Source organism: Stereum hirsutum, assembly GCF_000264905.1.
Source record: "Stereum hirsutum FP-91666 SS1 unplaced genomic scaffold STEHIscaffold_1, whole genome shotgun sequence".
NCBI lineage: Eukaryota > Fungi > Basidiomycota > Agaricomycetes > Russulales > Stereaceae > Stereum > Stereum hirsutum.
The window spans coordinates 643749-671466 of record NW_006763131.1 but is presented as its reverse complement, the minus strand read 5'-3'; the positions used below and the strand labels follow the sequence as shown (position 1 = coordinate 671466).

At 52.4% G+C, this 27718-nt stretch overlaps 8 protein-coding genes across 8 annotated transcripts; 4 read left to right on the top strand and 4 right to left on the bottom strand.

Moving 5' to 3' along the window:
- Positions 1-231: 231 nt before the first annotated feature.
- STEHIDRAFT_70339 (Oxysterol-binding protein) lies at positions 232-3349 on the bottom strand. The gene is made up of 8 exons (XM_007298056.1): positions 3041-3349; positions 2925-2972; positions 1883-1990; positions 1640-1818; positions 1418-1582; positions 1115-1362; positions 753-1033; positions 232-675 (listed from the first exon to the last, which is right to left on the bottom strand). Exons 1-8 carry the CDS (start codon positions 3163-3165, stop codon positions 603-605), a joined length of 1227 nt encoding a protein of 408 aa, XP_007298118.1. The 5' UTR covers positions 3166-3349; the 3' UTR covers positions 232-602.
- Positions 3350-4183: 834 nt separating this feature from the next.
- STEHIDRAFT_164322 (uncharacterized protein) lies at positions 4184-6729 on the top strand. Its single transcript, XM_007298463.1, has 11 exons — positions 4184-4642; positions 4712-4745; positions 4796-4886; positions 4959-5296; positions 5361-5520; positions 5573-5590; positions 5652-5713; positions 5781-5813; positions 5869-5944; positions 6009-6224; positions 6293-6729. The coding sequence occupies exons 1-11, from the start codon at positions 4212-4214 to the stop codon at positions 6523-6525; spliced, it is 1692 nt and encodes a 563-aa protein (XP_007298525.1). The 5' UTR covers positions 4184-4211; the 3' UTR covers positions 6526-6729.
- A 5-nt stretch (positions 6730-6734) lies between these two features.
- On the bottom strand, positions 6735-9223 carry STEHIDRAFT_143437 (uncharacterized protein). The gene is made up of 6 exons (XM_007298462.1): positions 8893-9223; positions 8701-8789; positions 7613-8647; positions 7416-7532; positions 6880-7349; positions 6735-6816 (listed from the first exon to the last, which is right to left on the bottom strand). The coding sequence occupies exons 1-5, from the start codon at positions 9173-9175 to the stop codon at positions 6891-6893; spliced, it is 1983 nt and encodes a 660-aa protein (XP_007298524.1). The 5' UTR covers positions 9176-9223; the 3' UTR covers positions 6735-6816; positions 6880-6890.
- A 458-nt stretch (positions 9224-9681) lies between these two features.
- On the bottom strand, positions 9682-12654 carry STEHIDRAFT_164320 (uncharacterized protein; the record flags this gene model as incomplete). Its single annotated transcript, XM_007298461.1, has 11 exons — positions 9682-10741; positions 10809-10902; positions 10966-11248; positions 11323-11548; positions 11618-11642; positions 11984-12063; positions 12138-12161; positions 12222-12300; positions 12366-12410; positions 12465-12545; positions 12607-12654. The coding sequence occupies 8 exons, from the start codon at positions 12652-12654 to the stop codon at positions 11358-11360; spliced, it is 573 nt and encodes a 190-aa protein (XP_007298523.1). The 3' UTR covers positions 9682-10741; positions 10809-10902; positions 10966-11248; positions 11323-11357.
- Positions 12655-13858: 1204 nt separating this feature from the next.
- On the top strand, positions 13859-14471 carry STEHIDRAFT_117009 (uncharacterized protein). Its single transcript, XM_007298460.1, has one exon. It carries the CDS (start codon positions 14099-14101, stop codon positions 14420-14422), a length of 324 nt encoding a protein of 107 aa, XP_007298522.1. The 5' UTR covers positions 13859-14098; the 3' UTR covers positions 14423-14471.
- A 1827-nt stretch (positions 14472-16298) lies between these two features.
- STEHIDRAFT_136015 (uncharacterized protein) lies at positions 16299-16953 on the bottom strand. Its single transcript, XM_007298459.1, has 4 exons — positions 16784-16953; positions 16631-16712; positions 16509-16567; positions 16299-16448 (listed from the first exon to the last, which is right to left on the bottom strand). The coding sequence occupies exons 1-4, from the start codon at positions 16916-16918 to the stop codon at positions 16386-16388; spliced, it is 339 nt and encodes a 112-aa protein (XP_007298521.1). The 5' UTR covers positions 16919-16953; the 3' UTR covers positions 16299-16385.
- A 1325-nt stretch (positions 16954-18278) lies between these two features.
- Positions 18279-19941, top strand: STEHIDRAFT_46362 (DEAD-domain-containing protein; the record flags this gene model as incomplete). Its single annotated transcript, XM_007297931.1, has 6 exons — positions 18279-18457; positions 18516-18949; positions 19016-19129; positions 19185-19218; positions 19279-19619; positions 19712-19941. The coding sequence occupies 6 exons, from the start codon at positions 18279-18281 to the stop codon at positions 19939-19941; spliced, it is 1332 nt and encodes a 443-aa protein (XP_007297993.1).
- A 715-nt stretch (positions 19942-20656) lies between these two features.
- STEHIDRAFT_88576 (uncharacterized protein) lies at positions 20657-27663 on the top strand. Its single transcript, XM_007298164.1, has 6 exons — positions 20657-21417; positions 21714-21839; positions 21891-22661; positions 22763-26341; positions 26404-26916; positions 26992-27663. Exons 1-6 carry the CDS (start codon positions 20710-20712, stop codon positions 27412-27414), a joined length of 6120 nt encoding a protein of 2039 aa, XP_007298226.1. The 5' UTR covers positions 20657-20709; the 3' UTR covers positions 27415-27663.
- The last annotated feature ends 55 nt before the right edge of the window (positions 27664-27718 follow it).

The following is a 27718-nucleotide window of genomic DNA, read 5'->3' as shown; positions in this document are numbered from 1 at the left end:
CGTCGTTTTCTTTGGTTTTGACTACACAGTATAATGGGTGACTGGGTTACCCAGAGGACTGTCTTCCTGGATTTCCGCGAAACATCGTTTAAACGAGATAAATCGCTGAAAACTGTCGAAACGCCACTTCACGTGACGTTCGTCGGTCCCTGATGGTCTCTGTCTTACAAGCAGAGCTCTTACTCAAAACAAATGTAAACCTGCCCTCTCTTCTGCTGAGCATATACGTTGGCAGATTCTATGATGAAACTTGTATCGCATCGCAGCTGGCCTACTAATCGAACTATACAAATATGGGATAACCTTCTTCATGACCATCGACAAAAAGACTTGAAAACACTAGCAACGATGTAAATGCGTGAACACACCAACCCGACAACGAGACATGGATATTAGTGTCCGTTAACGCAGCGTCATGATGACATGAGGGGCTCATAGAATGGGATGAGGAGACGACGGGCGAGGGACGCGAAGAACGGCCGGTTCGTGTACAACATAGATAAGGACCCTTGGATGTAGTACAATAGTGGGCGAATAGTGGGATGAAGGAGAAAATGATGCTGTTGGCCGCTTGTCTAAGAAGTGGTGACGACACGAGGGCATCAAGATGCAGAGGGGGAACTCCATATCCATGCTTGAACCGCTTTAACTGCCTCTTCCGGATCCTCGGGCAATCTAAGCAAAGCGAACCAACCGTAGATCTAGTCAGAACCACCCATGAGGCTCAAGAAAGAAACAAGAACAAAACTCACCGTAACTTTGGCTCCCACCTGCCATTCCTCAACTCGAAGAACCTCGGCGTATGCGACCCACCGCTCTCATCCAACCGCTTCCTATCCTCCCTCTGCACGTCCTCGACCTTCGATTTCGCATCCGTCGCAGCCTCCATATCCTTAGCCTGGATCGCGAGGGTCAAGTCTCGCCACAATCTGCGCGACTCGTTCGGCTCCTGCTCTGACTCTGGCGCGACCCACTTCGGCGCCACATTCTGGCCGTCTTTCTGTGCATCAAAAAGAGAAGATTTCACTCCAGTCTACGAGACGGAATCAAACACAGGACCATGCTTAGTTATCTACCAAGAATGAGCGGAAGAAAATAAACCACAAGAACGAACCTTGCTGCTCTTGAACTCCATGAGCTGACTCCACTTGCCGCTCACCTCGCCGATGTCCGTCGACCCTTTATGCACCCGCCCGGCGATGGCGTTGTACGTCCCAGAGAAAAAGCCCTTCGTCTTGAACTCGAGGTCGCATTGCAGCCCGTGCGCCTTATTCGTGGCAGTACACATGTCGCCAAGCTCGAGCACCATCTTGCCGAAAAGGATTCCCCGGGCATACATGTTCGGCATGGTGATCACGTACTCTGTGGCGACCGTAAGTTTTCATGCACTGGGTCCGCGAGTACAGACAACACATACCTCCATCTTCTGGCCGGCCCAATAGCTGCACCCGGTTTTCGCCCTCCATCGTCGTCGAAACACTATTCCCCAAGAACTTCGACTTTGGCCGGAGCTCACCGACGATCGAGACCTTATTAGCTGGCGAAATATAGTAAAAAGCGGAGATGGGAGGATGGTGCGATACTAGGACGTCACAGCATCAGTCGGTCATCGCACCAACCAGAAGACAGCGGGACGCACCTTGCTCGGCAATGTAGAAACCCTGCGTGCCGTTCGGATAGTCGTATCTGCACCGGAAAAACTCGCCGAGGACGGGGTTGTATGGCTTCTTCACGCCCTTCGGCTTGATATGCCAACCGGCCAGGTAATACTGCAACACCTTCATGAACCGCTCTTCGGGGTCATCGCACTCTTCGGCGCTGCGGGCGAAGTTCAATTGAGACAAGGGCAATGTTGGGACCAGGTGTGGAGCGAGTCACGCACCCAAAGATGAGGTCAGGGTGCGCCATGAAGTCGGTGATTCGCTCAAGCATACTTCGAGGCTCGAGGACGAATGTCGGGAACGTGACCTTCGATAAGTCCATGCCAACCCTAGCACACAAAAATGATTTAGCGTTTGATCTCACCACGAGCAAGTAAAAGATGAACGAAAAAAGCATGACGTTAAGGTGGCCCGTAAGATGAACCCGGGATACAAAAGCAGTGATATGTTTGGATTAAACTCAAGAGATCACAGTATCCAGTCCGACGAAGAGCAATCGTCACTACTGGAAGGGATTACGACAGGAGGTCATAAGTGTGGGGCCACCGTAGAAGCGCCACCCATTAATGTGAGCCTCACCAGTCTATTGAAAGGTTCAAAGTGTTTTGTACGAAGTGACGACTTCCGTTACGCCTTGTGTGAAGGGACGGTGGACAGTGACACATCATAATATGGACAATGATCCTGAACAACTGTCGCTGAACCAAACCCGCGTCCAAATATGTCCGGAACTACTGCGCAGGGGCCACTTCGCACCATGAAGCAACAAAGAACAAAGAAAATGAATTCGGAGTGGATAGGTGATGACTGGACACACAGGGCATCACCGCTTGACCTCACCCGAGACATGATGCTATGCACGGCACGTCAACATCCGCACGGCGTCATGTCATTGGGGTCAGCAAAAGCTCGTCGGGATAAACGTCCACGATGGACCGGGTGGCCCGCAGCGTTGCATGTCCCTCATTGGCCAATACAGCGAGTGCAGAAAAAACACTAACACCCGAACATGACGGGGAATTCCAATATGCAACGATATCGCCACACAGGAGTTAGGCGAGTGACCGAACCGGCAAATGTGGTAGCGTCTCTGAGACCACCGATGTCCATCTTGCAGCCAGAGGAGATGAATCATATAGCACTGCATACATTCCCATAGAAAAAAATCTCCACCATCAATGAAGACAGTGTCGTCTGAGTAGCTCCGCGCCCGTGTGCGCCACGCAACACACACAACGGTATTCTGGGACGCAAAGGACTCACCGAAGTTGCGAAATGAGCGAAGTAATTATGGACCCCTCCTTCTCATCTCTACCCCAGCAATCGTCAAAGGTTTCAGCCCAGAAGGACATTGTGGAGGGAGAAGAAGACGAACGGACAAGATCGATGTATCATCTGGGTCTGTACCCTCAGGTGCTCCCTCTCCGTTGGTGTTTGATGATCCAGCGCGTGGTCTAGTGCTGCCTTTGACATGAGCACTTGCGGTCGAAAGAAAACCCATCATACTTCTGTAGCGTGTATGCTACGTGGTCTAGGCGAGGACGGGATACAGGAAGTGTGTGGCAAGGGTTCGGGGTCGCTCGATGGAGAGTTTGTATTGATCTTTGTGTGCGAAATGGGCGGCAATGAACAGTTGTAAGAGGGAAAGCTGGGGCAAGACGAGAGATGCGTTGTGAAGGGGTGTTTTGTCGTCGTCGAGGTTGATGAGCAAGTTGACTGACAGCGCCGAGAGGGGCGTCTCGCGTTTATTTACCGCAAGTAATTCATCACAGCCGCACGCCTGCGTCATGCCGGTTCCGGGTCCGAGAATACCTATTACGGTAGTATGCTGTGCTATCAATATCATTTCCTCGGCATCCTCCGGCCGGAGAGCTTTTCATTGCCGCGGAAGACACCAGTCGCCCGGAGTTCTTTCCAGCATCTCTCAGTTCAAGATATCGATATTTACCTTATTCATACGGGCGTTAGCATCGGTCTGGTCTACATGATGCAAACGGCCTTCCTTTAGCTCTGCTGGCTGGTGATAGAGCACTGTGGTATCCACTATTCGTCCTCTGTATGATTCTTTGGTACTGTGACAGACATGAATATCCCCTGGCGATTTTTTGCGCCGATGCTCAGTTTTGCTTCTATTTCCAAGTAAGTATTCCCCTTGTTTCGACGGTGTGTCTCATCAATTTGAAAAATGGTAAACTGCACAATACAGTTGAAAGGGCGATTCACAGTCGACAACGCCGACGCATTTAGGCGTTATCCACGCGACTTTCTCCAAGCTCGGTGCAAGTCCCAGGGAGGAAAAAGGCGGTATTGGTGCGGTATACCTTTGCTCTCTTCAATGCGCATGTGTTTTACCCATCTTGGATACACGATGGGACGGCGACTGTATTTTTTTGGTTTTGCGCCATCTTCATGGGCTTGGTGTTTGACAGCGTGTGATGATCCAGTTCGGAGACTCGCGGCGACTGAATAAAACTGCACCTTCCGCGAATTGAATTTCGATTTTGCCCCCCGTTGGTCCCTTTGTTCTCTTCTCTGTCCTTGCGCTCCTGCATGTCTCGCAGCGAGATGGATATCGACATTGCGTCTCAGATGCTTATCGCTGAACTCCTCAACGATGAGCTCAACGACAGATTGTCCTCTCAGTACGCTGAACAGCTCCAGGCCAATGAACTATCTGCGGTTGAACTTCATGAAGGCGGGACCGCCGCGACCCCGAAGCCAGAGGTCGTTGCGCCTGCTGTCGATGACTTCGAAATGGCGCTTCGCTTGTCTGCCTCTGACACCCGTGCCTGTGGAGATGCGGCACTCGCGGCGAAGTACCAGCTACATCTCGACGCTAGCTATACGGCTGGACGCCAATACGCACAACAGGTCGCCGCCGCGGAGGCCAAGCTTATTTTAGACGCCGAATACGCAAAACGAGTCCAAGCTGCATATGATGACGGTGCTCCCGAAGACGTTAACATGCAAGAGGTTGACCGGTACGTATTCCTGTGACTTTCCACCGTGAATTTATTTTCTATCTGGCACTCATCGTTTGGCTTGTATAGATTCCTCACTGCTGATACAATCAGTAACATTATGGTTTGTGGAACTTAGAATCCATGATGAATTTTCTACTTATGATGATATAGTCGACGGACCCTAACTCCAAAGGCAAAGGCAAGGCGAAGGCAACTACAACAACGGGTCCAGAACTGCCTTCCATCATTGAACAACCATCCAGTAAGCACTGTTCGAGCTAATATGATCTCATACTGTTTATCTCATTCTCATCTACGGCCTCTCGAGCAACAGTCAAGTCTTCTCCCGCAACACCTTACACATGTTGTGGGATCTGTATGGAACCTTTTCAGCCCACGAACTCGCCGGTTGCTGCTACAACTACTGCGACGTCTCATGATAGGGTAGCATTCGGTCTCTTCTTACCTTGCCCAGGAAGCCACGGATATTGTATCTCCTGTCTGTCCACATACATTACTAGCAAGTTAGACCCCGACGAAGATGGTGGGGGTCGTATGGATATCGTTGTCTTCCCTCTTCTCTGTCCAGAATGCTCCTCGCAGGAGTGGCCGCAGGGAATTGAGGATGGAGTAGCGAAGCGCGTGCTTAGTGAAAAAGCCATGGTGTTGTGGGTAAGTCACCGCGACCAAGTCTTCGACGTTGCCATTCCATATTTTTCTGATCATCATGCTTTAGCACCACCGAAAACTGCTGGATTCTCAACCTCGCTATTTCTGTCCCAATCCACGTTGCTCCGCTCTCGTCGAAGTCGAAGAAAATCCAGATGATCCTCAGGCAGAGTGTCCCGCTTGTCGTCAATTGCTTTGTATACCGTGTCGATCATCTTGGCATGATGGTAAGTAATGTATGTTCAGTTCCTTTGCTCTAAACTTAATGAAGGTTGATAGGTATATCGTGCGAGGAATATCAAGTATGACCGTCATCTTTATTCCCTCGTTTCTGCTTCCTAACATGTTTTCCAATAATCTCAGTCCATGCCGTTAGAAGATAGGTCCCCCGACGATCTTCTTGCGCTCCAAGTTATAAAAGTACGTTTGCCTTCGACATTTTTCCCATTCCATATGACCCTCATCATCTTGTTATCCTGCACTGCAGGCCCACAACTGGAGAAGATGTCCGAAATGCTCCGTACGTCCTCGAGCACTTCCTCATTCCCCTCTTCCGACTCATTCGTCTGTGACAGTACATTGTCGAGCTCGTCGTCGGCTGCAATCACATTACATGCCGCTGCAAGACAGAGTTTTGTTTCAAATGTGGATGTAAGACCATTGATCCCCAACGTTTCATCCTGGACGGATTCTAATAGCCTTACGGGAACGGTAGCTCTTTGGGATATCGCACAGCGGAAGTGTAGTCAAGATCCTAATTGCGCTCTTTGGGACGAAGAGATGCTCCTCGAAGTCCGAGAGCGCAACCGTCAACGACCTCAACTGCCAGGCGCAGATGCCGGAATGTTACCTGCCCCTCCTCCGATGGACATTCCTCCATACGCCCCTGAGGAAGCTCGCCATACAGAGTTTGACTGGCTGACGCATTGGGGTACGTCTTCGTCTCTCTACGTCGCACGATTTGTTTTCTGATCTGCTAACACATCGAACTCCAATCAGGAATGCGGTTCAAGCTTCACGAGTTCACGCACAGCATGGTCAAGCGCCTTCAATGTGGCTACTGTCACACCCGCGTGCAATCCCTTCGAGAACTGGAGGTGCACCTGAGCATGGCTTATCACCCAACTTATGCGTGCTGCCATAGATTTTTCCGTACCCGCACCCATTTCCACCAGCACCAGATGGCTCGCACGAGACTCGGGTATCATCAGGATGCATTTGCCAGAGATTGACCGCGTTCATGGCTTTTGTTGAACGTCGCTTTTTTGGGTACACTTAGGTTACATCTGGATTATGTTCGTGCCTCTGTCGTGCTCACTCGTTCCTGGAGGCCCGGGTTGTTGATTTGCGACCGTACTTCCTGTGATAATTCTCCTATTCTTGCTCAGGTTTTTCTGTGACAGTGTCTCAAATCAATGGTACTCGATAATGATGCACTCAAGTTCGTGACGACTGACAGAATACATGTGAGCAAACTAACAAGGAAGCATATCCCTCGACTACTCCGGATTCTATGTTACAAACTATCACAACGGCGGATCAGTCATCGGCCTCTCAAGGAGAAGAATGAGACGATAAGAGCGTACCTCACTCATCTTCACTGGGCTCGTTTACTTTTGTACAACCCAACCCTCACTCCATCGAAGAGCACCTCCTCCTGCACACTGTCACAAGTAGACCCAGCTATCCAATCAAATGGATCCGGCGCACTCAGAGAATAACTCTCCCTGCCATCGCGGAAGTCCGACGCATCAATTATGTGATCCCACACCTCCATTCCTCCATAATGTGGCAAAACAAACTTGACGGCTTTGCCTGGAGTGAATCCGAGGTCCATCATAGCGCTCCTCAGACGATAGAACATTTCGAGGTACTCGGTCGTGGTGGTGTTTACGACATCGCTGGAGGTGCTCGGGCTCGAATCGGAGAAGTCGAAGAACACGACATGAGGTACCGGGGATCGAAGAACGAACATGGGTCTCTCACGGTGTGCCCAAGCACCTGTTGAGATGTCAGTGTACTGCAGAGCGCGTACAGCATGTCGAGCGCCTTTAATCTGAGGAAGATGAAGGATTATTACGTTGTTGGATTTCAAGTTAACGATGATATATATTAGTCTTACCAGCTCAGCACGTTCCGGATCGCTCATTGAGGGCATGGCTTCTTCCAAGCTTATAGGGTTACCAGCAATGAGCTCTAGGAGGATCCCATAGACCCAGTGTCCATCAGGCAAAACGAACTACGAGATCATAAAGAAGTTAACACCGTCAGAGGTCGTATTTCGGCGTCAAGATATGGATGATTCAAAATGAGGCGTACCTTATGCACACCGTAGTACCACGGCACGAACGATCCTTGCGCGAAGCGAAGCTGCTCGTAGACGACTCGCTCTCTTCGCGCATCATCCTCGGACGTCGTGAACGATTCCCAGAAGATCTGATCTTCGCCTGTATCCCAATCCTCTGAAGGACGAACGTCGAACAGGCGGTCGTCGTAGAATTTGATGCAGAGCTCCGGAAGACCAGGAGGGGCCTCTTCGTTGTCGATGGATATGAGCTGGCAGCGATGCACCGTACCACAATCGCCGCCTAAACTGTAAGATATGCAGAGCTGGAACGTCTGGGATGTCTCGAGGCGATGACGCATGCGATCGTCCAGTGGCGGAGGGCGCTTTATGATGTCGAAGAATTGCATCGTTGAGTCGGGGATGGTCCCCAGGTCAATGGGCCAGTAAGGTATAAGGGTGGCGTTGTCGCGAGCAAAGCCGTCCGTAGACGCGATGAGCACATCTCCTGGACGAATATTTTGGATTTGGTTTGCATTTTCTTCCATGTGTGTCTTCCACCGGAGAAACTGCAGCTCTTGTGCACGATCGTGCATCAAGGTGTACGGATCGAAGTCTGAGTGGCGCTTGCGCGTCTCGAAGACCTCTTCGTCTGATGGTTTTGGCCCGTCAGGATTGGGAGTACAGCCCATCATGTCCGAGTACATTGCCTCATACAGTGGAGGCTCTTCACTTCCAGAAGTGCCCACACCAAGTGAGCTCTGAGGATTAAGATAGCCACGCACTGGGTGCCGGCGGGTTTCTTGGGACGGTAAAGCCTCGTATATGTATGCCCCAATGAGAACGCGGATCGAAAGCAAGGCATCGTCCACTGTAATACACTCGTATGGAACGACGCGACCGTCCTCGGACGAGGGAGACGGAGGGTGAAAGATGTGGAAAGAGGTGAGGTCTGTCATTATAATCTTCGATTTCGCGTTTGTCTTCCATGCGTTGCGAAGGAGCGGGTGGATGAACGAGGATTCGGAAAGGCTTTTCATGTCAGGATATTGCTCCAAAAATCCAGGCATCTAAGAAGGTATCAGCTTACTGAAGTGTTGGATATGAGAGACTGGATGCGTACAGTGAACAATATTACAGGTGTGCTATCCTTTTTGGGGCGAGCACGCGGAACGGGTGGATAGGTGGCTGCCACCCTGACAGAAATGATGCCTATCCAAGACGTTGATTAAGGGGGTAAATGCAGTCAGGCTCCAATCTACGACCCAGAACAGTTTCGATGACAGAAAATGTAGCGTAAAAGGCACACACTGACCATCGTCAAGTCTGTCGACTATGAGTTGCAGGGGTTCTTCAATGTACGGCGCCCGTAGATGGGAAAGTAGATTCAAAACTGGAGAGACGAGAACATCGACATAGTATGCATGCATCTGATCAGTATAATTTCCATGAGGCACTTCAAATTGGTCGTCCATTGGCCACAGAACCCGGGTCCAATGGCACGAGCACAGGGCCTTGGAGAATGACTCCACTACCACTTTGAGTAGGGGATAAGTGCGAGAATACTTTTTGAGAAGAGGGCGTAACAGGAAGCGCATTTTTGGAGGGAGGTCATGGTTTGTAATGAGTGGACGAGATGGAGAAGGCACTGGACGGCGAACAGACGGGGGCCGAGGTGGTGGACTGAGTAAAGTCTCATGAGGGAATTTTAGGGCATATCCATCATGTTTTTCAGTAGGTTGATACGCAAAGCCTGGAGAGACCTGAGCAAACCGTGAGACGGTTTGTTGTGATGCAGCCATCGTTTGAAGTGGTCGCAGTACAAGGTGGATGAGCAAAGAAGGACCAGAAGTGTTCACTGTTTATATGTACGGCGCCACCCAAACATCGCGATCGTCCCACGGTTGGCTCGGGCCCGGGGCTCTGATCTAGTACTTACTCTGACTCCTCGTGCCAATTGCCACATTCAAAAGGATCACAGATTTGAAAGTGACAGCAGAAACATGCTTGAAGGTGAGTTGCTCAACAGCGATACTCGCTCAAACGTTCACTAACTATGATATGGTCGTTCTGTATCACTTAGGCCACTATCTCACCGCTCAGCCTGGCCGAGTGCCGTAAGTATTTTCTGTTTGTTTTTACTAACAGGAATAAACAGCGCTGATGCTACGATTGCCAAAGCGGGATAATTGACAGTGCGGCGTTGCGTACAGCGCAGGCTGCCAGCAGGGACATCACTAACATTCCACAGGACAAATATACAAGACCCAACTCCCTTCCTCCGAACCCTGTCTCCGTGTCATCTCGCGAACTGGTATAGGGGCATATAGTTACTGGCCTCTCATGGAGACCTCTCGCTACAGAGGTTTCCCCATACCAAGTCCGGGCGCGTGAGTCGAGGAATACTCTGCTGGAGAGCCTGGGAAGTTGGGACGTCACTGGTGGGGTCGCGCAACCCGTCACCAGCGGAAGTCGGTATTCGGTATCGAGGACTGTAGAGGCGAATATCCTGATGCGAGGGCATGTAGAGCGTCGGGATGCTCTGCGTGTACTAAGGGGTCCCTGTTACTGAGCCTGAGTAGTCAGTAGTATGGTCTCGGAGGTTACCCCTCCAACTCGAGCACCTCCGAGACCCACCGAGCCACACACATCTTCCGAGACATGGGCTGAGACATCGAGACCCTGCTACTCGTCGTTAAACTATGTCACCTCATCACTAATTCCTCAGTCCTTCGAAGGCCAAAGCAATCCACAACGAAGAGTCCCACAAACGAGGTCTTCCATACCCTGATATCCCCACTCTTCACACTCGTCCACATCGAGACCACCATCAACGAACACCTCGAAGGGCCTCACATCACGATGACCCGTGCCTTCACAGGCGAACCAATACTCAGCCTCGAGCGGATCCATGGACTCACCAACATTGTTGAGCTCATCACCATCGAGCCCATTGTCAGTTTTCGCATAAGAACTGAACGCAGACTCCTCGAAGTCGGAGGAGAGTTGAGGGCGGCGAGGGGTGGTGGGGAGACCCAAAGCCGAGGAACCTGATTTCGCAGCAGCCTTGTCCGCAGATTGTAAGAAGGCGCGTTGAACAGGGCGGGGAATGACGGGGACTTCGTACGCCTGCGTAGATACGTCCTGGATTGCGTGAACTTTTTCTGCACGAATAAATCTTCGTGTCAGTATCTTGGAAGGCAAATACAGTAGGATGAAGAAGAGACGCACGGAACAGTCCACGGAATCGAAGCCTAAGTCGTCCAGCGACAACAGCGGTGGAGGTAACAGTGGGTTTGGTAAACATGTTTATGCTCGTGAGTGTCTGATGGACAAGGTATGTGCGCGGTTAGGTGAAGAAGAGTTGAAGGAAAGACGGTTTATATACATCTTGCAGCTCGACGGAGGATGTGTCGGCTGGCATGTGAATCTTCCGTTGAATGTGGCCCACGGAGCGTTTGGTCGTGTCGTCGAACCGTCTACCAGTGAAAACAGTCGCCAAGTCTCGGACGAGTGTGGGTGTCTCATACCGATGATTCTGTCTTCAAGACGGAGACGATTCGAAGGTCAGGCCCGAGAGCTATTCTCAAAGAGCATGTCGATCAGACTGAACCTGGAAGGGTGCTGGTTCCAGGACACCCTTTGATTTAATCAAATAACTCAGTCGCACACTACACAAGATTCCCAGTCGAAAACTCAAAATAAGCGTCGCCGTTGGAAATCTGACCGTCACGGTCGAACTCACCTTCAAGATACCCATTATAAATTGACCCAATTCCCTCATTCCTCACCGTCCACTTCCGCCTCCGCCATACCTCTCAAGATCTGCTTTGCTTCTTCCAAATCTCCTTCTTTGTACATCTTGAGCCCATAGGAAAGCATGAAGTGGTACATCCCACCATACGACTTGAGGATGGCTCGCTGGACTTCGGCGATGCGTTCAGCACGGGAAGGCATTGGAATGTTATGTACTAGCAACGAGTATTGGACGTTGTGTGAGTTCTAAGAATTTTTGGTTTTGAATAATGAGAAGGACATACCGTAGATGTTCACAGAGAGCAATGACTTGGAGAGGTTTGCGTGTAAGTACTATCGCGGTTTGACTCTTGGTGGCAGCGTCGAGGTTAGGGGCAGTCAGACTCACACTAGTTAGGGGCTTGTTCGGTCGCCACAGTGGCGTGCGCCCCTGTCAGAGGGTATCTCATATTTAGATGAGTGTGGACTGTGATGGGAGCAGTGTATTGTCGAATAACGAAGGGTGATAAATAATTCGATCGCAACGTAGGTACGCAGCCATAACATCCTACATTCTCTTGATAAATAAATAGGTTGCAACAAGAGTCCAGTGGTCGTAAATCGCAGCATGACGGTCAAAAATGAAAGTTGAGGATCGAAAGAAGCCATACAGCTTGCAGTCCCGTGAAATCGAATAACGATGTATGAGTAGGGTATCCATGATGAAGATTCAAATCCGAGCTCGACCCGACTAGATGAATGCACCCAACCCAAAGTCAGCTTCTCGTCCCACCTTCGAAGTGGAAGGCGAGAACAACTGCGTACCTCGCGTCGGCCAAGCTAAGCAGTCTATAAAAGAAAACGACGTCTTGCCAGTGCCGTCTCATGAATGCGACTTCTTTCGCTGACGTCTCGACGATGATGGAACACCCCAGGACATGTTGTCCTCATCCATCATCTCGGCATGGTCGTTCACTTGGACTTGCGACTATTGAAGAAACCAAGATCATAGTCAGCGCAATGACGGGAAAATAACTCTAACTTGTCACATACTTGGCTACTTTGAGGTGACGACGTGAATTTCGCGCGTAGTGGGTTCTACGAGGCATTGTCAGTACAGTGATAAACTCTAGCATGACTCATTACACGCACGATAAATGTGCTGAGCTTTGAGGCGGCCGAGGAAGAAGTTGAAGTTGTTGTTCCCGTAGCCGCAGATTGGGTGCTAAATCTCTACATGAGCGATGACGTCTGTCAGCATACGAGAACAATGATAGCTCTCTGGGTGGCTGACCTTCGCCTTCTTCTGAGCGGAGACAGTGGGTGGAATGGAGTTGGACATGACGAGAGTTGATTGCCAATGGGAACGATAAACGATGAGATAAAAGAGTCTGTGGATGCAGTAGAAACACTCTAGTTGACGGAGGACAGAGGTCTACGAGTGTAGTTGATGATAGAGGTAGAGGCAGAGTACTGATTCTCCACGGCCGCTGTCATCGCACTCTTATATATACCACTCACAAACCTTCTCGGAAGCCTGCGCTTCTCCAACAGACGTGAGTACCCCATGACCCCCATTTCAATCTCAGCTATAGTCATGAACCTACCTACTGGCCCAAAAGCACCTCCAGCCCCTCCAAAACCAAAATAAAACGGACCAGAAAACGACGACAGCGGAACGCCGAGCCCAATGCGCCCAAGTCCTCTAACCGCCGCGAGCAATGCGCAAAACGCTGTACAGCCAGGAATAGACATCCGCAGCGCGACTGAGAGTCTGAGAGAACGATAATCCAAATTGGGTGACGGAGGTTAGGGATTGCGGTAATAGTGCGAAAGATGAGACGAAAGTGAAATAGACATAGTGCGCCAAAAACGTTCCCATGGGGGCTCTGGATCCGTTTTCGCACTCCAGCGTCCCCACGAGAGATACTGTGCGCTAGGGATGCGCCGGGAGAGGTTCCCGTCAAGCGGGACTGTGCGTGAATTACTGGACATAGAGCTCCCAACGCCTCCTGGGGAGTGGATACAGCGAGTACAGAGCCCTGCCAAGGCTCTGTATTAGAACCTGATCGCAGTCCTTCCTAGATTATGGAGTCGTTCGATTGTCCGTTACGAGCGAGGTCACTCCAAATGCCAAGTTCGCATCCAGCCGCTGTGGAGGTACGAAACTGATTGGAGGAGGAGGGGATCGGGACGTGGTCGCTCGGTCTACAGAGGTAGAAGAGAGGCCGATCAAGCGAGTGGAAAAGGGAGGAAAATTAGAGTAGCAATGTACGCACCGGATTAATAAATGCGGACACTTGTAGGGTTTTGAGAGAGTTCGAGTTCTCCGAGGATAAGCCGGAACGTGGTGGAGAAATGAGACGAGGGAAGCAAGCAGAAGAAATTGGAGAAAATGGGGGTATTGAGGCGAGGCGAGTGGAGTTAGAATAAAGAGAGTGGAGGACGATGAGAGCGAGAGGCAGACGATAGAGTTGACGAGTGGGGGAGACAGACGGTTGACGGACAGACACGCAGACAGAGACGTTCGAGTTCACGGGGTGAGGGGGGACCTGCATTCGAGAGGTGGCAGGACACCAGTATAAGTGACAAGAGAATCTTCGCTTCCCGATCAGCCGCGCGTGCTCCTGCGCCGTCGGGCAAGCTACAAGTGCATCGGAACGCTAGTGAACAGTGGAAAATGCGATCATAGATCTAGATACATAATTAGAATGTCCGGGAAATGAAGGAGAGGCCAAGTGGAATAGAGTATCGTAAAATCGAAGAAAAATAAAAGAGAGCATTCCATGTTCGAAGTTGAAGATGTCAACAGTGTTATTTACCATCCAAGAGTACTCCAAGATCGAAACCTGCAGCTATTGACGAACGCGAGCGATGTGGAGGTCCTCTGTGGCCCTCACACAGAGTTGCAGACTTGGGTGCCCAATCCAATCGCCAAGACCTGTCCACATGCTGCGGCGCAAGGTTACGAACCGGAAGACACTCCTTTCAGGTCAATAAACCGTCGATGCGATAGGGATTGGTGGTGGAAATTGAAAGAAGCAGGAAAAACAAATAAAAGGGTGAAAAAGTGCACTAATGGTGAGGCCCAGAGTCGAAGGGTCGCCTAGAGAGAACCAGATGAGACTCGTACTCGAAAACAATTTGCCAGTGAAGGTTAGATATGTGTGAAGTTCTGTACAAAGTTTCGAGGCAAACGGGGAAGGGGAAGTGCTAGCAATAAATCGAACAAAGTGGAAGGAGAGGCGAAGTGTGGCTGAACCCGAGGCCGCGCGTTCCGTTCCTAGTCCCGGGCGGATGGCTCCGGCCCTTCGTCCACTAGCGATGTCGATTTAGCGTGCCGTGATCGCCACTACTTGAAAACAATTGCTCCGAGTGCTGGAGGCGATACCTGGGATTCCCTAGAAGTGCTCAAGTGGGACAGCTCAGTAGTCCAAGGAAAAACGAGAAGAAAAACGAATAAAACATCGCGATGCTGCAGAATGGGGTTGACCGGGAATTGAAAGTCCGACTGAACGAGCGTAAGTACGTTCGCAAGTCGCTACTTCAACTCCTTTTCCTTCTCATATGGGGGAGTACACGAGTACGCTCGTATGCTCCTCCACACCGCAAATCTCTAGAAGGGTGAATGTGGTCTGCAGCCGGCTGAAAGTGCTCATCCTGGAGTGAGATTAGTGGAGTTCGACATTCGCTTGACTTCTCTATCCTTCATCGACTGCCGACAGAGCTGACTTGCGGAAAGACCAACCCAGGTTATTTTCAGATAGAACTGACGAATTGAGCCGAATATATCTCTAGGAGTGTTATCGAAATAGGTGGAGCGGCGATATACTATGCCTCGAAATATAGTGACGTACATCTTCCAAGCATGTCCTTGATATATAAGATTGCTCGATCACGGAACGCGCTATTCAAGGGGTGTTATCCCATATGTGTGATCGTCGAGCAAGTATGAGAAGGAATACCTTGCACTATACGCTGAGCCGTTATGAGACCCTCCTGAATCGCTGATAGTCTATAGCCTGAGCACTGAACGTTTAAAAATGCAGTGACAGAACCGAGCAAAGGCCTCGACGTCTAGCATAGGCCGACCAGAACGAGAAGTTCTCGACTGTGCTAATATTGTGAGATGCAAGCATGCAGCATCCTTCGGATGGCTGGAGATGATGTTCTAATCTGAGGAACAAACAAAGATATGTCATATCTCACCATGTCAGGATGCACGATATAAATACGGCAGAGACGTACCAATCCATCTCACTCCATATGATTCAGAGCGTAAAAAGACCGGCGTTACTGGACGGGAGGCCGTCGATATAGGAGCAGGAGTTCCGCGAACTCATAGAAGGGCAAACAGCAAGGGTGAAAAATAGTCATTAAGCGTTCAAACAGCGCTTCCGTTCCGAACAGACCATCTTGTCCCCGACTGTGCTTTGGCCGCGTCCTTGTCAACGATGTACACGTAGTCACCTCGAGTGATCGCGATACATCCCAAGATCATGTCGTGGCGTCGATCAGAGCTGAACCCGTCGCCAATCTGAAGCAAGAAAAAGTACGCGACACCCTGAAGATGCAGTTGACATGAGCCTGGTCGAGTTACGTGCCGTGCCAAAGTTAATATTATCTGCAAGCTCGGATCCCTTCGGCGGCTGAGGATTCTGAGGAAACGAACTGGAACGGAACCCAGGCAAAGCTTCATCAAGAGCTTTGCATCGTCTACCTTCTACATGCCTTGGACGAAGAGGAAACAGAACATTGGGTCTGACTCGAAGGTCATGGTGAAAGAGAGAAACAGAGGATGTCGCCAGATGATGCACTCGAAAAGCGCGCAATCCCGGGACTCTGCGAAAACCCTTGTGGCGAGGTGGCGGGACTGAACTGGGGCCACAAACAGCTGACAATTCGGAGAACTGTTGGTTGAGGTTTGGTTCGACTTTCTTTTTTGCACAGTTCATATGAGAGCTCTTTGCAGTGATACTGAAGCCGGAAAATATAGTGTGTTCACTGAGATACGCTAATCATGCTTAATGTACAAATGTGTGTTGCAACGGAAAGGAAACAAGGACAAGTTCGTTACAGGTCTTTCTTGATCTCCGCCTTGGCTTCGTTTTTCTTCTGACCAGCGACGCCGGCGGTCTACAAGCCATACGACCATGTCAGTATCTCTTGTGAACAATCGACAAGACATACACGTACCTCTTTCGTCTTCTCCTTTGCAACACCAGCAGCGTCGGAGGTTTTCTCCGATGCTACGCCTATGTAGAAAACGCCAGGATCAGTATATATTCATAGTGGCATGAATAATGAGCCGTGCGTACCAGTGGCCTGCTTCGTCTTCTCCGTAGCGACCTCTCCTGACTCAATGGCGGATGCGAGACCCTTTCCGAGCTTCTTGTTCACCTACATCACAGAACGAGAGATACAGTAGCGTCAGCAAGCAGAACGAACAAATACTGAGAGAGGAGACGCACAGCATCAGCCTTCTCCTTCACTGTCTCCGTGACGGTCTTGAAAGCTGCTGGTGAGGCATGGAACTGTCGCGATGCAGCAGCGCGAGAGAGGGCGGTGGTTTGGGTGCGAGTGGAGAGAGCGATGCGGGAGTACATGATGATATTACTGGTAAATCGGAAGAAGATATTCGTAGATTTCGTAGGAGCGGTGACGAGGAAAGTTGTGAATTGTTGTGGTTGGTAGACATGCGAGCGCGGCGGTTTATATACTTTCGTTGGTGAGGAGCATGACGTCGGGAAGTTGAAGTGACGTCAGGCCCGCGATGAGGAAATGAGGCCACCCCCTGTGGCACTAGGCGCACTACGGCCGCAACTTGGGTGCAACGATAATATGCATAAAATGAGACTGAGACCAAGTAATAGTTGACCTCCATACCTGTATTTTTCGACGATCACATGGATTTTTTGTGGAAGAGAAGGGACCTACGACGAGGGCGCCACGCGCACCCTGCACTTAGAGGTGGATTTGAAGTCCTAAACTTGAATTAGTGAAGGGAATTCCAGTGACGAGTAATGCCCACCATGACCGATGGATGTTATTTTGATATTTGAGTCCGGTTTTGAGACCAAGCTTGTAGTCCGAGTCGTCGTGGTTAAGGATAGGGAACAATTGTGGCCCCTCTTCGTTGTGCCACACCGTGGTCCGTCGGCCATTCATGATCGAGCCTTCGCCTCGGACTTTGGCGTCTGTCCTCTCATCCTTTTTTTCGTGCTCCCCACACTCTTCGCCACACTCTTGCCACACACCCTTCTGTTCCGTACCTCTATCCACGATTGCCATGACTCTCGAGATGGACACGACCCCAGGCTCGTCCGATCCCACTCTCAAGCGCAAAAAGTCGAAAAAGCATGCAAAGGAGACGGTCCCGATGGATGTAGAGGAAGTAGTTGTTGCACCAGTAGTTGAGGAGGACGAGAAGGAACGGAAACGGCGGAGGAAGGAGGAAAAGCGGAAGGCGAAGGCTGAGGCAAAGGCTGCCAGTATATCAGCCGATACACCTGATGCTCGTGCGTGCTATTCATCATGTCTCTACCGAAAGGCGATATTAACTCATCGAATGTAGCAGTTGAGCCAGAGAAGGAGAGTAAGAAATCGAAGAAGGATAAGAAGAAGAAGGCTGCTCTACAAGGCGAGCTTGTACCAGCTTCAGATGCTGTATCCCCTTCAGGTGCGTTGTATCATCTATGTCAAGCTCGTTATATATCATAAATCAATTCCCTAGAACCGGAGAAGAAAAAGAAGCGCAAGCGCGACGAGACCGCTACCGAAGTCGCCACACCTGAGGTCGCATCCCCTTCTAAACGCTCCAAAAAAGACAAGAAGAAGAAACATGCTCCAGAAGAACCCTCGTCGACCTCTTCACCCGCCGTGCCTCCTCCCACAGCATCTACCTCCGCACCCAATGCACCATCATCTTCCGACGTCGAGGCGTACTTTGCCGAGCACTCCATCAGCATGAACCTCCCTCAGGGCTCGGGTCCGATCGTCCCAGCCATGTCTTTTGCCTCTTTAAAGATCCCGGCAGCATTCCAGGCTGCGTTCAAAGGCTTTGACAAGCCGACGCCCGTGCAAGCCTGCACCTGGCCCCCAGCTCTCGAAGGTAGGGACGTTGTAGGTATCGCAGAGACCGGAAGGTACGTTTCCTCCATTCTCAACACTTTTGACACATTCATTTACTTTATACGACTACAGTGGCAAAACCCTCGCCTTCGGAATCCCCGCCCTCGCACGCCTCGTCTCCTCCTCCTCCTCCAAAGCCAAAAAATCAAAATCCTCCGTCCGCGTCCTCGTTCTCGCCCCAACCCGCGAACTCGCCGTCCAATCACACGACACCCTCTCCCACATCGGCTCCACTTACTGCTCTCCCCCCATCCATTCCATCGCTATCTACGGCGGCGTCGACAAAATCCCGCAAATCAAAGCGCTTCGTTCGCCCGATACTAAAATCGTGGTAGGCACGCCTGGACGGATATTGGACCTCGTGAGCGATGGGTCGTGCGATCTTAGTGGGGTGGAATATCTGGTGCTGGACGAGGCGGACAGGATGTTGGACAAGGGGTTCGAGAATGATATCAGGAGGATTGTGGAGCATATTAAGCCCATTGAGGAGAGGCAGACACTTATGTGTGAGTATCTCATCGGTTTTTTTTCACGGTGTAGCGGGATGCTGAGATGGCCTCGTGTGGGTGCAGTCAGTGCCACTTGGCCGGATGCTGTGAGAAGGTTGGCGGCGACGTTCCAGAAGGATCCGGTGAGGGTCACGATTGGTAGCGATGACCTGACGGCGAACGCTCGTGTAGCTCAAGGTCAGTATCCTACTTCAGTCCTGCTGCTTTCTCCTGGCTAATACATTATTCTCAGTCGTCGAGGTCTTCGATGATGACCGTGAAAAGGAGTATGTTCATTCGAGCTCCCTCGTAGCCTTCCAACTAACCTTACTATCTCTCCAATTTAGCTCTCGCCTCTTCAAACACCTCCAAACCCTCTCCCCCAAAAAGAAACACGCCTCAGACCCCGAATCCGACCGCGTCCTCATCTTCGTCCTCTACAAAAAAGAAGCCACCCGCGTCGAAGCCACGCTCAAACGCTCCGGCTACTCCGTCGAAGGCCTTCACGGCGACATGTCGCAAGGCGCTCGTCTCGCCGCACTACAAGCGTTCAAGGACGGAACGACGAGACTGTTGGTGGCGACGGATGTCGCGGCCAGGGGCTTGGATATTCCTAACGTCGCATGTGTGTTGAATTATAGTTTCCCTCTGACCATCGAGGACTACATCCACAGAATCGGAAGAACAGGTGCGTTCCTCCCTCCGGGGTCTCCCTTCCTAACCTTCGTCCAGACCGCTGACTGTCAAATTGTCTTCTTTCCTTTTTGGTCGACTAACCAGGCCGTGGCGGCAAATCCGGCAAATCCATCACCTTCTTCACAGGCGACAAGCACGAACGCGCCCTCGCGGGCGAACTCGCGCGTGTCCTCCGGGACGGCGGGTTCGATTCTGAGCCGCTGCAGAAGTTCCCGATGACGATTCGGAAGAAGACGCATAGCGTGTATGGGGCGTTTTTCAGGGACGATGTGGATATGAGCGCTGTCCCGAAGAAGATCACTTTTGATGATTGAGGGGACGGATGGAGCGGTGGGGTTTGTTTGGGTTTGGTTTTTTGGAATTGGTGGGCGTTGGTCGTGTTGGGAGGGGGGTGGGCGATTTAAGTATTTCGGTGCTGGGTCTAATAGATGATGCTCGTGTCGTTGGCTGCATATTCAACATGCCATTACCTGAACCGCGCTATGCTGACCGCAATCTCTCGATGCACAAAAATGCAAGAGGCATAAGGTCAACTATGGGCCGGACGACATGTCCTCCATTAAAACGTTGATGATTCGTACTCAAAACGTGATGCCAAAATATTGGGATTCATTTACGCCTTAACTGATTCGACCCTCTGTGTGTTAGACAGATGCCATAACCAACTACGCCATCGAATCATATGCATGATGAGAGACGTCGAGAGCGTGTAACAACTGATATTTCTGCGAATTTTTGGGATACCCTTCTTTATTTCTTTTCAAATGAAGCGAATAATATTCAGAATGTTTGATGGCTGATCGGCATAGGGTAGAACATTAAATCCAAGCTCAGAAATGTTTGTGCATGTAGGAAATACTTCTGGAGGAAGAGATTGCTTCCGGCAAGTTGCGCAGTCACATGTCACGGTCGATGTTTCCGAGAACTTGCCCGCCAACGCCGTCCACGTCTTTCCCTTTCCCTCCACCACCGCACTCGTCGCCGTCGTCGTTGCCGACAGTGAGCTCGTGAGCGAGGACACTGTCTTCGCCGTTATACCCCGTCCCTAGTTTCTTACCCCCTGCGCTGCAGGCCACTGTGCCATGATGGCTGGGCAGCACCGACATCAGCTGTCCCGACTGAACATCCCAGGGCCCTCGTTCCACCAGCAGCAGCCCGTGCAGCCTATGTATTCGCCTTCACTTCCAACCGCGATCCAGCAGAGCTTTCATCCAGCCCCTCCTTTCAACCCGCAGTCCGCACTGCAGACCCCGATGCAGGCCTCTTTTTTCCAGCCACCAGGTCCCCCCGGGAGACCTATGCACAGAGCTCACCCGTCGCTCGCACTCGCCGCCATGGGTGGACGACTTCCACCAGGAATGCCAATGACGCCTCTTGGCCAGGGCCAGTTCCCGCCAAATATCATGCTCGGACAGGGCGGCCAGCCGTACCCTCAACGCCGTGGCAGACAGCCGAGCGTGAGCATCGGAGGTCCTCCAAAAGCTCAACTCGGCGGGCCTGGCAAGAATCACGTCCCGACGCCACTCACTCCTGCCGCGACTGCTGCGACCGCGTCTGCAACGGCCGTGAAGACGAAGAAAGCTATCGTTTCTTTCCCGAAGGAAACGATACCCGGGGAAGACGGTCAACCAGCAACGCATCCCGAGTGGGCTCGCGTACCTATTCCCATCGACGAGGTGCCAGAGCAGCTACCGTTGCCGCCCCCAGTTATTGATACTCGCGAAATCTACCCGGAGGATATGTGGCGTCAGAAACTGCCTGATACTATCGATGTCTTCCTTCCCGGAAAGGTATGTCTCTCTCCATCTTCAGAAGGTGTTTCTTGGGAGCATCGAAGTGCTGCACCCCCGTGAAAGGTCATTCGTTGCCTGTTTAGCGGCTCGTAACTCAATGGGTCGTGCTCGTCGATCGCCTCCTCGTGGCGATGCAGTCCGCGTCGTTTGCAAGCCTATTTTGAGAGGGGCACGTTCCTGTTCAACATGTTGAACAGAGCTCGTTTGGTCTGCGCGCGTCACGCGAGCCCTCTGGCTTTCAAATCCTTGCTTCGTGTCCCGCTCGGTTCGAACTAATTTACTTCGAATTATAGCTCGCCTGGGAAGATGTCAAGAGGCAAGCCATCGAAGAGAAGCTCGAGAAACTCGGCGTCGAGAAGGGTATTGGCAGCTACAGCTCGGTCCCCCAGATTCATGCTCCCCATGCCCGTGCCGCCTCGGTAAGTATCCCGCTTTCTCTTACGTCATGTCGGTACTCATCTGTTACGCAGATTTCTTCACCGGCAGACCCAGCCCTACTCTACTTCAAGCTTAACAAGCTTCAGCAGTCTCAGAATGCATCCCAAAATGCGTCTACCGCTGTCTCTCCTCAGTCACTCTCTGTTTCTCCCAACCTCGGCGCACAACTGCCTCCGCGCCTGCAAAACAGGCATGGTCACAGTCTCTCGCTGGCTCAGCAACCGTCCTCGACGTACAACCCATCCGGTTCCTTCAATCCCTTCGGCCCTATGGCCACGCTTGGTTCAGACACCATCACCCCTGGTAGTTTCGCTCGGCAGGATACGTTGTCGGACCCTGGGGCGCCTACCGATTCCTCGCTTGCGCCACCTCCACTTCCACAACGTGCAGACAGCCGTCCAGACTTTGTGCGTGGCTTTGGTATCGAGATCCCGGAGGAGGAAGAGCCGCCAGAGGATGTGGTGGAGTCATCACATGTCGTACAACTCGCTGAGGACCAATCGGTGGACATGGAGCTCGATGAGGATGAAACGCAGGAAGGCAGTGTCACGACGGCGGCTCATAGTAGGCTACACTCGAGGCACGTATCGCGCCTATCGGCTGCATTGTCTTTGTTGTCTGTAGGTGGACAGGTCGATGTGGAGGAGCCGGAGAGGAGGGATATGGATCAAGTACCGCTACATCAAGTACCGCTACATCACGGCGCGAATGCGCCTGAGGTCGACGACCTTGATGGCGATGCGGTTGGAGAGTGGACGGGTTCAGAAGACATGCGAACTGGCGCTGAGAGCGAGGAGGACGAGGTACGTAACACTAATCGCGATGGCCTCGTGTTCACCACCAGGCATCTCTCCCATTCATCTGCTGAATGCGCACTTGAATGTCTTTATCTTTACCACCTCAGGAGAGCATCGGCGAGTGGTCAAATCCCTCAGACGAAGAGCGAGCAAGAAACGATCGACTTCAACGAAGGCTTATGCGCAAGGGCGGCCATAGCCAACGACAAAGCCAGAATCACGCCGACCATCGCCCGATCGAAACTCCTCGAAGACTTCCTAGCTTCCCTATTCCCCCTCTTGCTACACCTTCTTACGCGCTCGCGAACGCCACAACCGACGACGAGAACGACATGATTTCGAACCCGAGTGAGGATGGACGTCGTGGATATGATGATGGTGGGTATCAACATCATCGACCTTTGTCGGTCTCTAGCGGTATGACTGTCGGCCGACCTCTTCCCCCTTTACCTTCCTCACGGCCAGACACAGCCCAGTTCTCAGTGCACGATCCCGCGCTCGCCCATTCGCGTCGCACTTCGGAACAAATGTTCAACTTCACGACGAACGCGCCACTCGCCGCGCCACAGCCCACGATGCCCCCGCCACCGAACTCCGCGCTAGGCCCAACATTGAATCCGAATGCAAAACCGTTCGTATTCGGGCAAAGATCTGGTTCGGGATCGTTTGTGCCAGCGACATTCGGCCCTTCAACAACTTCAGCAAATGGATCGGCTTCGACTACACCAGGCCACACGAGAGTACCTTCGCTGGGCAAGCCACTCAACCCCGTTGCTGCTGAATTCAAGCCCGGAAACTTCACTTTCCGTCTTCCGACTGGTGCACCCCAGATGCCGATACCTGTCTTCGCCGCGCCTCCTCAACATCATCACCACGAACCTCCGCCACACATGCCGCATCCCCAACACCTCCAATCATCCGTGCAACCCCAGGCCCCGCGACCCTTACCTTCGCCGCCAGCCGCAGAAGCAAATCCCTCACCTGTTCGTGCTTCACAAGGAAGGGAAAAGAGGATGCGTCGTGGTTCGAGTTCTACTCATGACGGTGCGAGTGAAGATGAAGGTGAAATCCATGATCGTGCCGGGATCGACAATATCAAGTCGTTCAAGTTCCCCAATGCCACCCTCTCTCCGCCAACCACAAAGACCCTGCAACGCTCTGCGCCTTCTTCGCCCTCGAAGCAGGCTACCGCCGTCAGTGCAGAGGCAGCCACTCTCGGCGCGACTACTGATCTCTCTTCTTCGAGACCCTTGACTCTGCCACAGTATTTCCCCATGCCGCCGAAGGAAGTCGTCACGATTCCCTTCCCTCTGCCTCATCCTCTCGTTCCTGTCGCCGAGCAACAAGATCATCAGCATCAGCGTGTCGAAAGTCCAGAAGAGTACAACGAGTCGGAGGACGAAGCGCAGGCTAGCATACTCCCGCTAGAGGAAGTCGGGCGAGATCTTCCCATTCCCCCGTCGATGAAAGCCCGTCGTGCCCCTATTCCCCTCGACTTCAAACACCCCGTCTCCACGAACACTGTTCCTGCTGGTCTCTTCAAGGCTCTCGGAAACGGAAATGGTGAGGGTTCAGACGAGAGGACTAGGAAGTCAGTCCGTTCGAGGCTTAGCTCGAGGGAGTTCTTGGGCGGATTCGACCCGCATATGCATTCGTCGAGGCCTTCGTTGGATGATCTTAACGTCCCTGCTATCTCGAGGAAAGCATCGAGAGGAAGGCTGGTCACCGAGCCTGTTTCTGGTGCGAGTTCGCCTTGGGAGGATCTGGGTCAGTCTGCTGTTGATGGTAGGAGGGAGTCTACGTTCGCGCCTCAGCATCAGCCACGGAGAAGGTCGTCTTTGCCTGCTCTTCATTCAAGCTCGTCCATGTCGGATTCTTTGCCGCCTGCTCTTCCCCGTTCGTCTTCATCCGGCAACAATGTCAATGCTCGGCTGGAGTTGCAACAGTTCGAAGACCGCCTCGAGTCTCTCTTCGATGAGAAGATCGACCAGATTAGGATGGATCTTCAGGACCATTACCAGGCTAATGCTTCAACGACAGACGGTGGTGCGCTCAACCCGAAGACGGAGGCCATGATCAACGAAGTCGTCTCCCTCTTCCGTAGTCAACTGCAAGAATCGGCTTCTAGAGGCCTGGACGACAGCACGATGGACGCTCGGGGTGAATTGGACTTCCAGCTCGTCAGGGATATCGTCGAGAACGGACACGCAGAAACGAGGGCGCTCATGCAACAGGACCTGGCCGAGGTCTTGAGGAGGGTGCAGTCTCAGCCCCAGTTCGGTGGTCTGAACGTGCCGGGGATGATGGAAGAGTTCCACGGCCGAACGATGAACACCGTGCTCGGCGCCGTCGGGCAGCTGGCGAACCGAATCGAAGTCAGTCTCGCGACCCACAACCGTCCTTCGTCCTCGTCGTCGCATTCGCACGGTGTCGCCTCCACTGCGTTCGACCGTGAAGCCCTCGTTCGCGAACTCATGGCCGCGCTCGTTCCTCATATGGCGATGATGCGCTCCGAACCCATCGACTACGAAGGTCTCACGAATCAACTCTCGCAGGCCGTCAAGCCGCATATCGCTCAGCTCATCGACCTCGCGTCGGATAAACGCGAGACGGCGGACCTCATCGTCGATAAGCTCCTGCCTGTTCTCCCGAATATCTATCCTCCTGTTACTATGCCTGATGCGGAGACCATCATCTCGAGGATTACGACGGAGGTCAGGAGGATCGTGGCACCGGCCGATGCTCATGAGATCAAGGAGCAGGTGTCGGATTTGGTTGTTGAGAGGCTTGACTCGAGGTTGGCAGTTAGAGACCGGGGCTTGGACGCCCTCGCTGGGAAGGTAGAGCACGGTGTTGAGGGCCTGAAGGCGCCGATGGAGGACGTGGTGAAGAAGATTAGGGAGATGACTATCGGGCAGCAGGAGATGGCGGGTCAAACGAAGGAGATGATCAAGCTTGTCAATTCCGGCTCGCTGAAGGCACTGGAGGGTCTGCAAGGGAAGCTGGAAGGCCTGGGAGACCTGCAGAAGGCGTTGTTAATGAAGATCGACGACGCCGCCAGAGTGGCCAGAGAACGCGATCTTCATGCCGCTGCTCAGCCCGTCGCACCCCCGCTGGACTTGTCGGTCGTGGAGTCGGGGGTAGAAGGTCTCGTCAGGGGACAGCAGTCGTTGCAGGCTCAGAACGGCGAGATTCTGGCGCTTCACCAGGATACCCTCGCCCGACTCACCACGACTTTGCCCGAAAGTGTGGCCTCGTCGTCTCAAGCCATCCAATCGACACTGGCCGACTTCATTGCGCGCGCCGCATCCAAGCAAGACCTCGAGGAACTCCGCCGCACGCTCAACTCCAATGCAGAACTCCAAGTCCAACTCGCTAAGGCCCGTGCAGCCCACGGCTCCGTTCGCGTCGAGAAGGATGTGCTCGCCGAGCGTGCTACCGCCGCTGAAAACGAGCGGGATCGATTAAGGGTTCAAGTGGACGAGCTCCAGGCGAGCATGGTCGACAGGGCAGCTGCCGCTGCCGCTTCGGAAGCACGGCATACCGAGCTTGAGGAGGCGTTGGTTCAGGCGTTGGATAGATTGAAAGCTGCCGATGTTGCGTCCGAGACTCAAGCGGCGAGGATCGCCGAGTTGGATAGGATTGGACGAGAGAATATGACCGAGGCGCAGAAGCTCAAGCTGCAGGTACGCATCGTTTGTGTCTCATACACCGTACGTCTCTCTGAGAGGGTTTATCCTTGATACAGGTCCAGGCTCTCGAGATGCAGGCCAACTTCGCCAATCAGCAGAAAGCAGCTTCTGACGAGGCCCTCGCTTCGCTCCGAAACGATCACGACGTCCTCCTCTCACAGCAGTCAAACTGGGACCAACTCAACCAGGCCACTCAGCAGATCGAGTTGCTCACCTCCCTGATGCAGCAGCAGAAGAGCAATGAGCCCGAGCTTATGGAACTTCGCCGCGTTCGCGACAAGACCAAAGCCCTCGAGAGCGACTACGCGGCCCTCCAACGTCGTTTCAAGGACCAAGAGAGTAAGGCCGCCAGTAGCGACCGTGCGGCCACTGCTGCGAAGCAGAGCCTCACTCAGGCCCAACAGCGGGCGATTGAGTGGGAGCAACGCGCGAAGGAATATGAGGCGGAAGTGGAGGAGATGAGGTCGAGGTGCGATGAGGCCGAGCGCAGGGCAAGCGACCTTGAGACGGACCATTCTCTCGCCAAGTTGCAACTCGACGAGAAGGATGCGGATGAGCGTTTGGCTCAGGTAAGCATTATCTTCACTCGATACCGTTATCGCTTTGAGTCACGGTCTGTCCGGAAACTGATGGCTATGTTGCAGAAACGTGAGAGCAAGTTGCGCGATCAGGTCGCCTCCCTCGAGGAGAAAGTTGCCCGTCTTCAGGCCGAAGCTGACAAGGCGAAAGAGGATGCAAAGACCGCGAAGATGTCCGTTAACTCTCCTCCTCGACCGGATTCTCGTGCAAGTACAGTATACCCCAGCCGTGCTGCAACACCGACTGCACCTGCCAATGGCCGTCCTGTCTCGCGTGCGCCCACAAACCGCACGAACACTCCTCCAACCACCTCGGTCTGGGACTCAATGCACGCTCCCAAAGCACCACAAGCTTCTCGTTACCCCCATCTCAGTTACAACGCCAAGCAGCGATCAGCTCACTCGTATTATCGCCAAGCTGCGGCATCACCGACGCCGAGCGTCGTTTCTGTGACGCCTACCCAAGGAGAGGACGGTTGGTGGTCATAAAATATCCAGGAATATGTCAATGTATAATTTCGTTCGGCTCCTTCATTATCTGCTCGTCGCTTTCCTTCCCTTATTTCTCACCAGCTTTGGTCACTATGCGTTTCTTTCGGAGGATTTTATTCGGCTACGTTACATTACTCATAAGCTTCGCTCCATCTTCATATATCCCCACAATTTCTGCTGAACCTTTTTTCGCTCCCCTTGATCTCATCTTTACCTCTCGGTCTCCTTGCAATTGCTCGTGCTGACAGTCTTACATCTACTTACACTCATATATCCGCCGTTCTCGGCGACACTCTTTGCT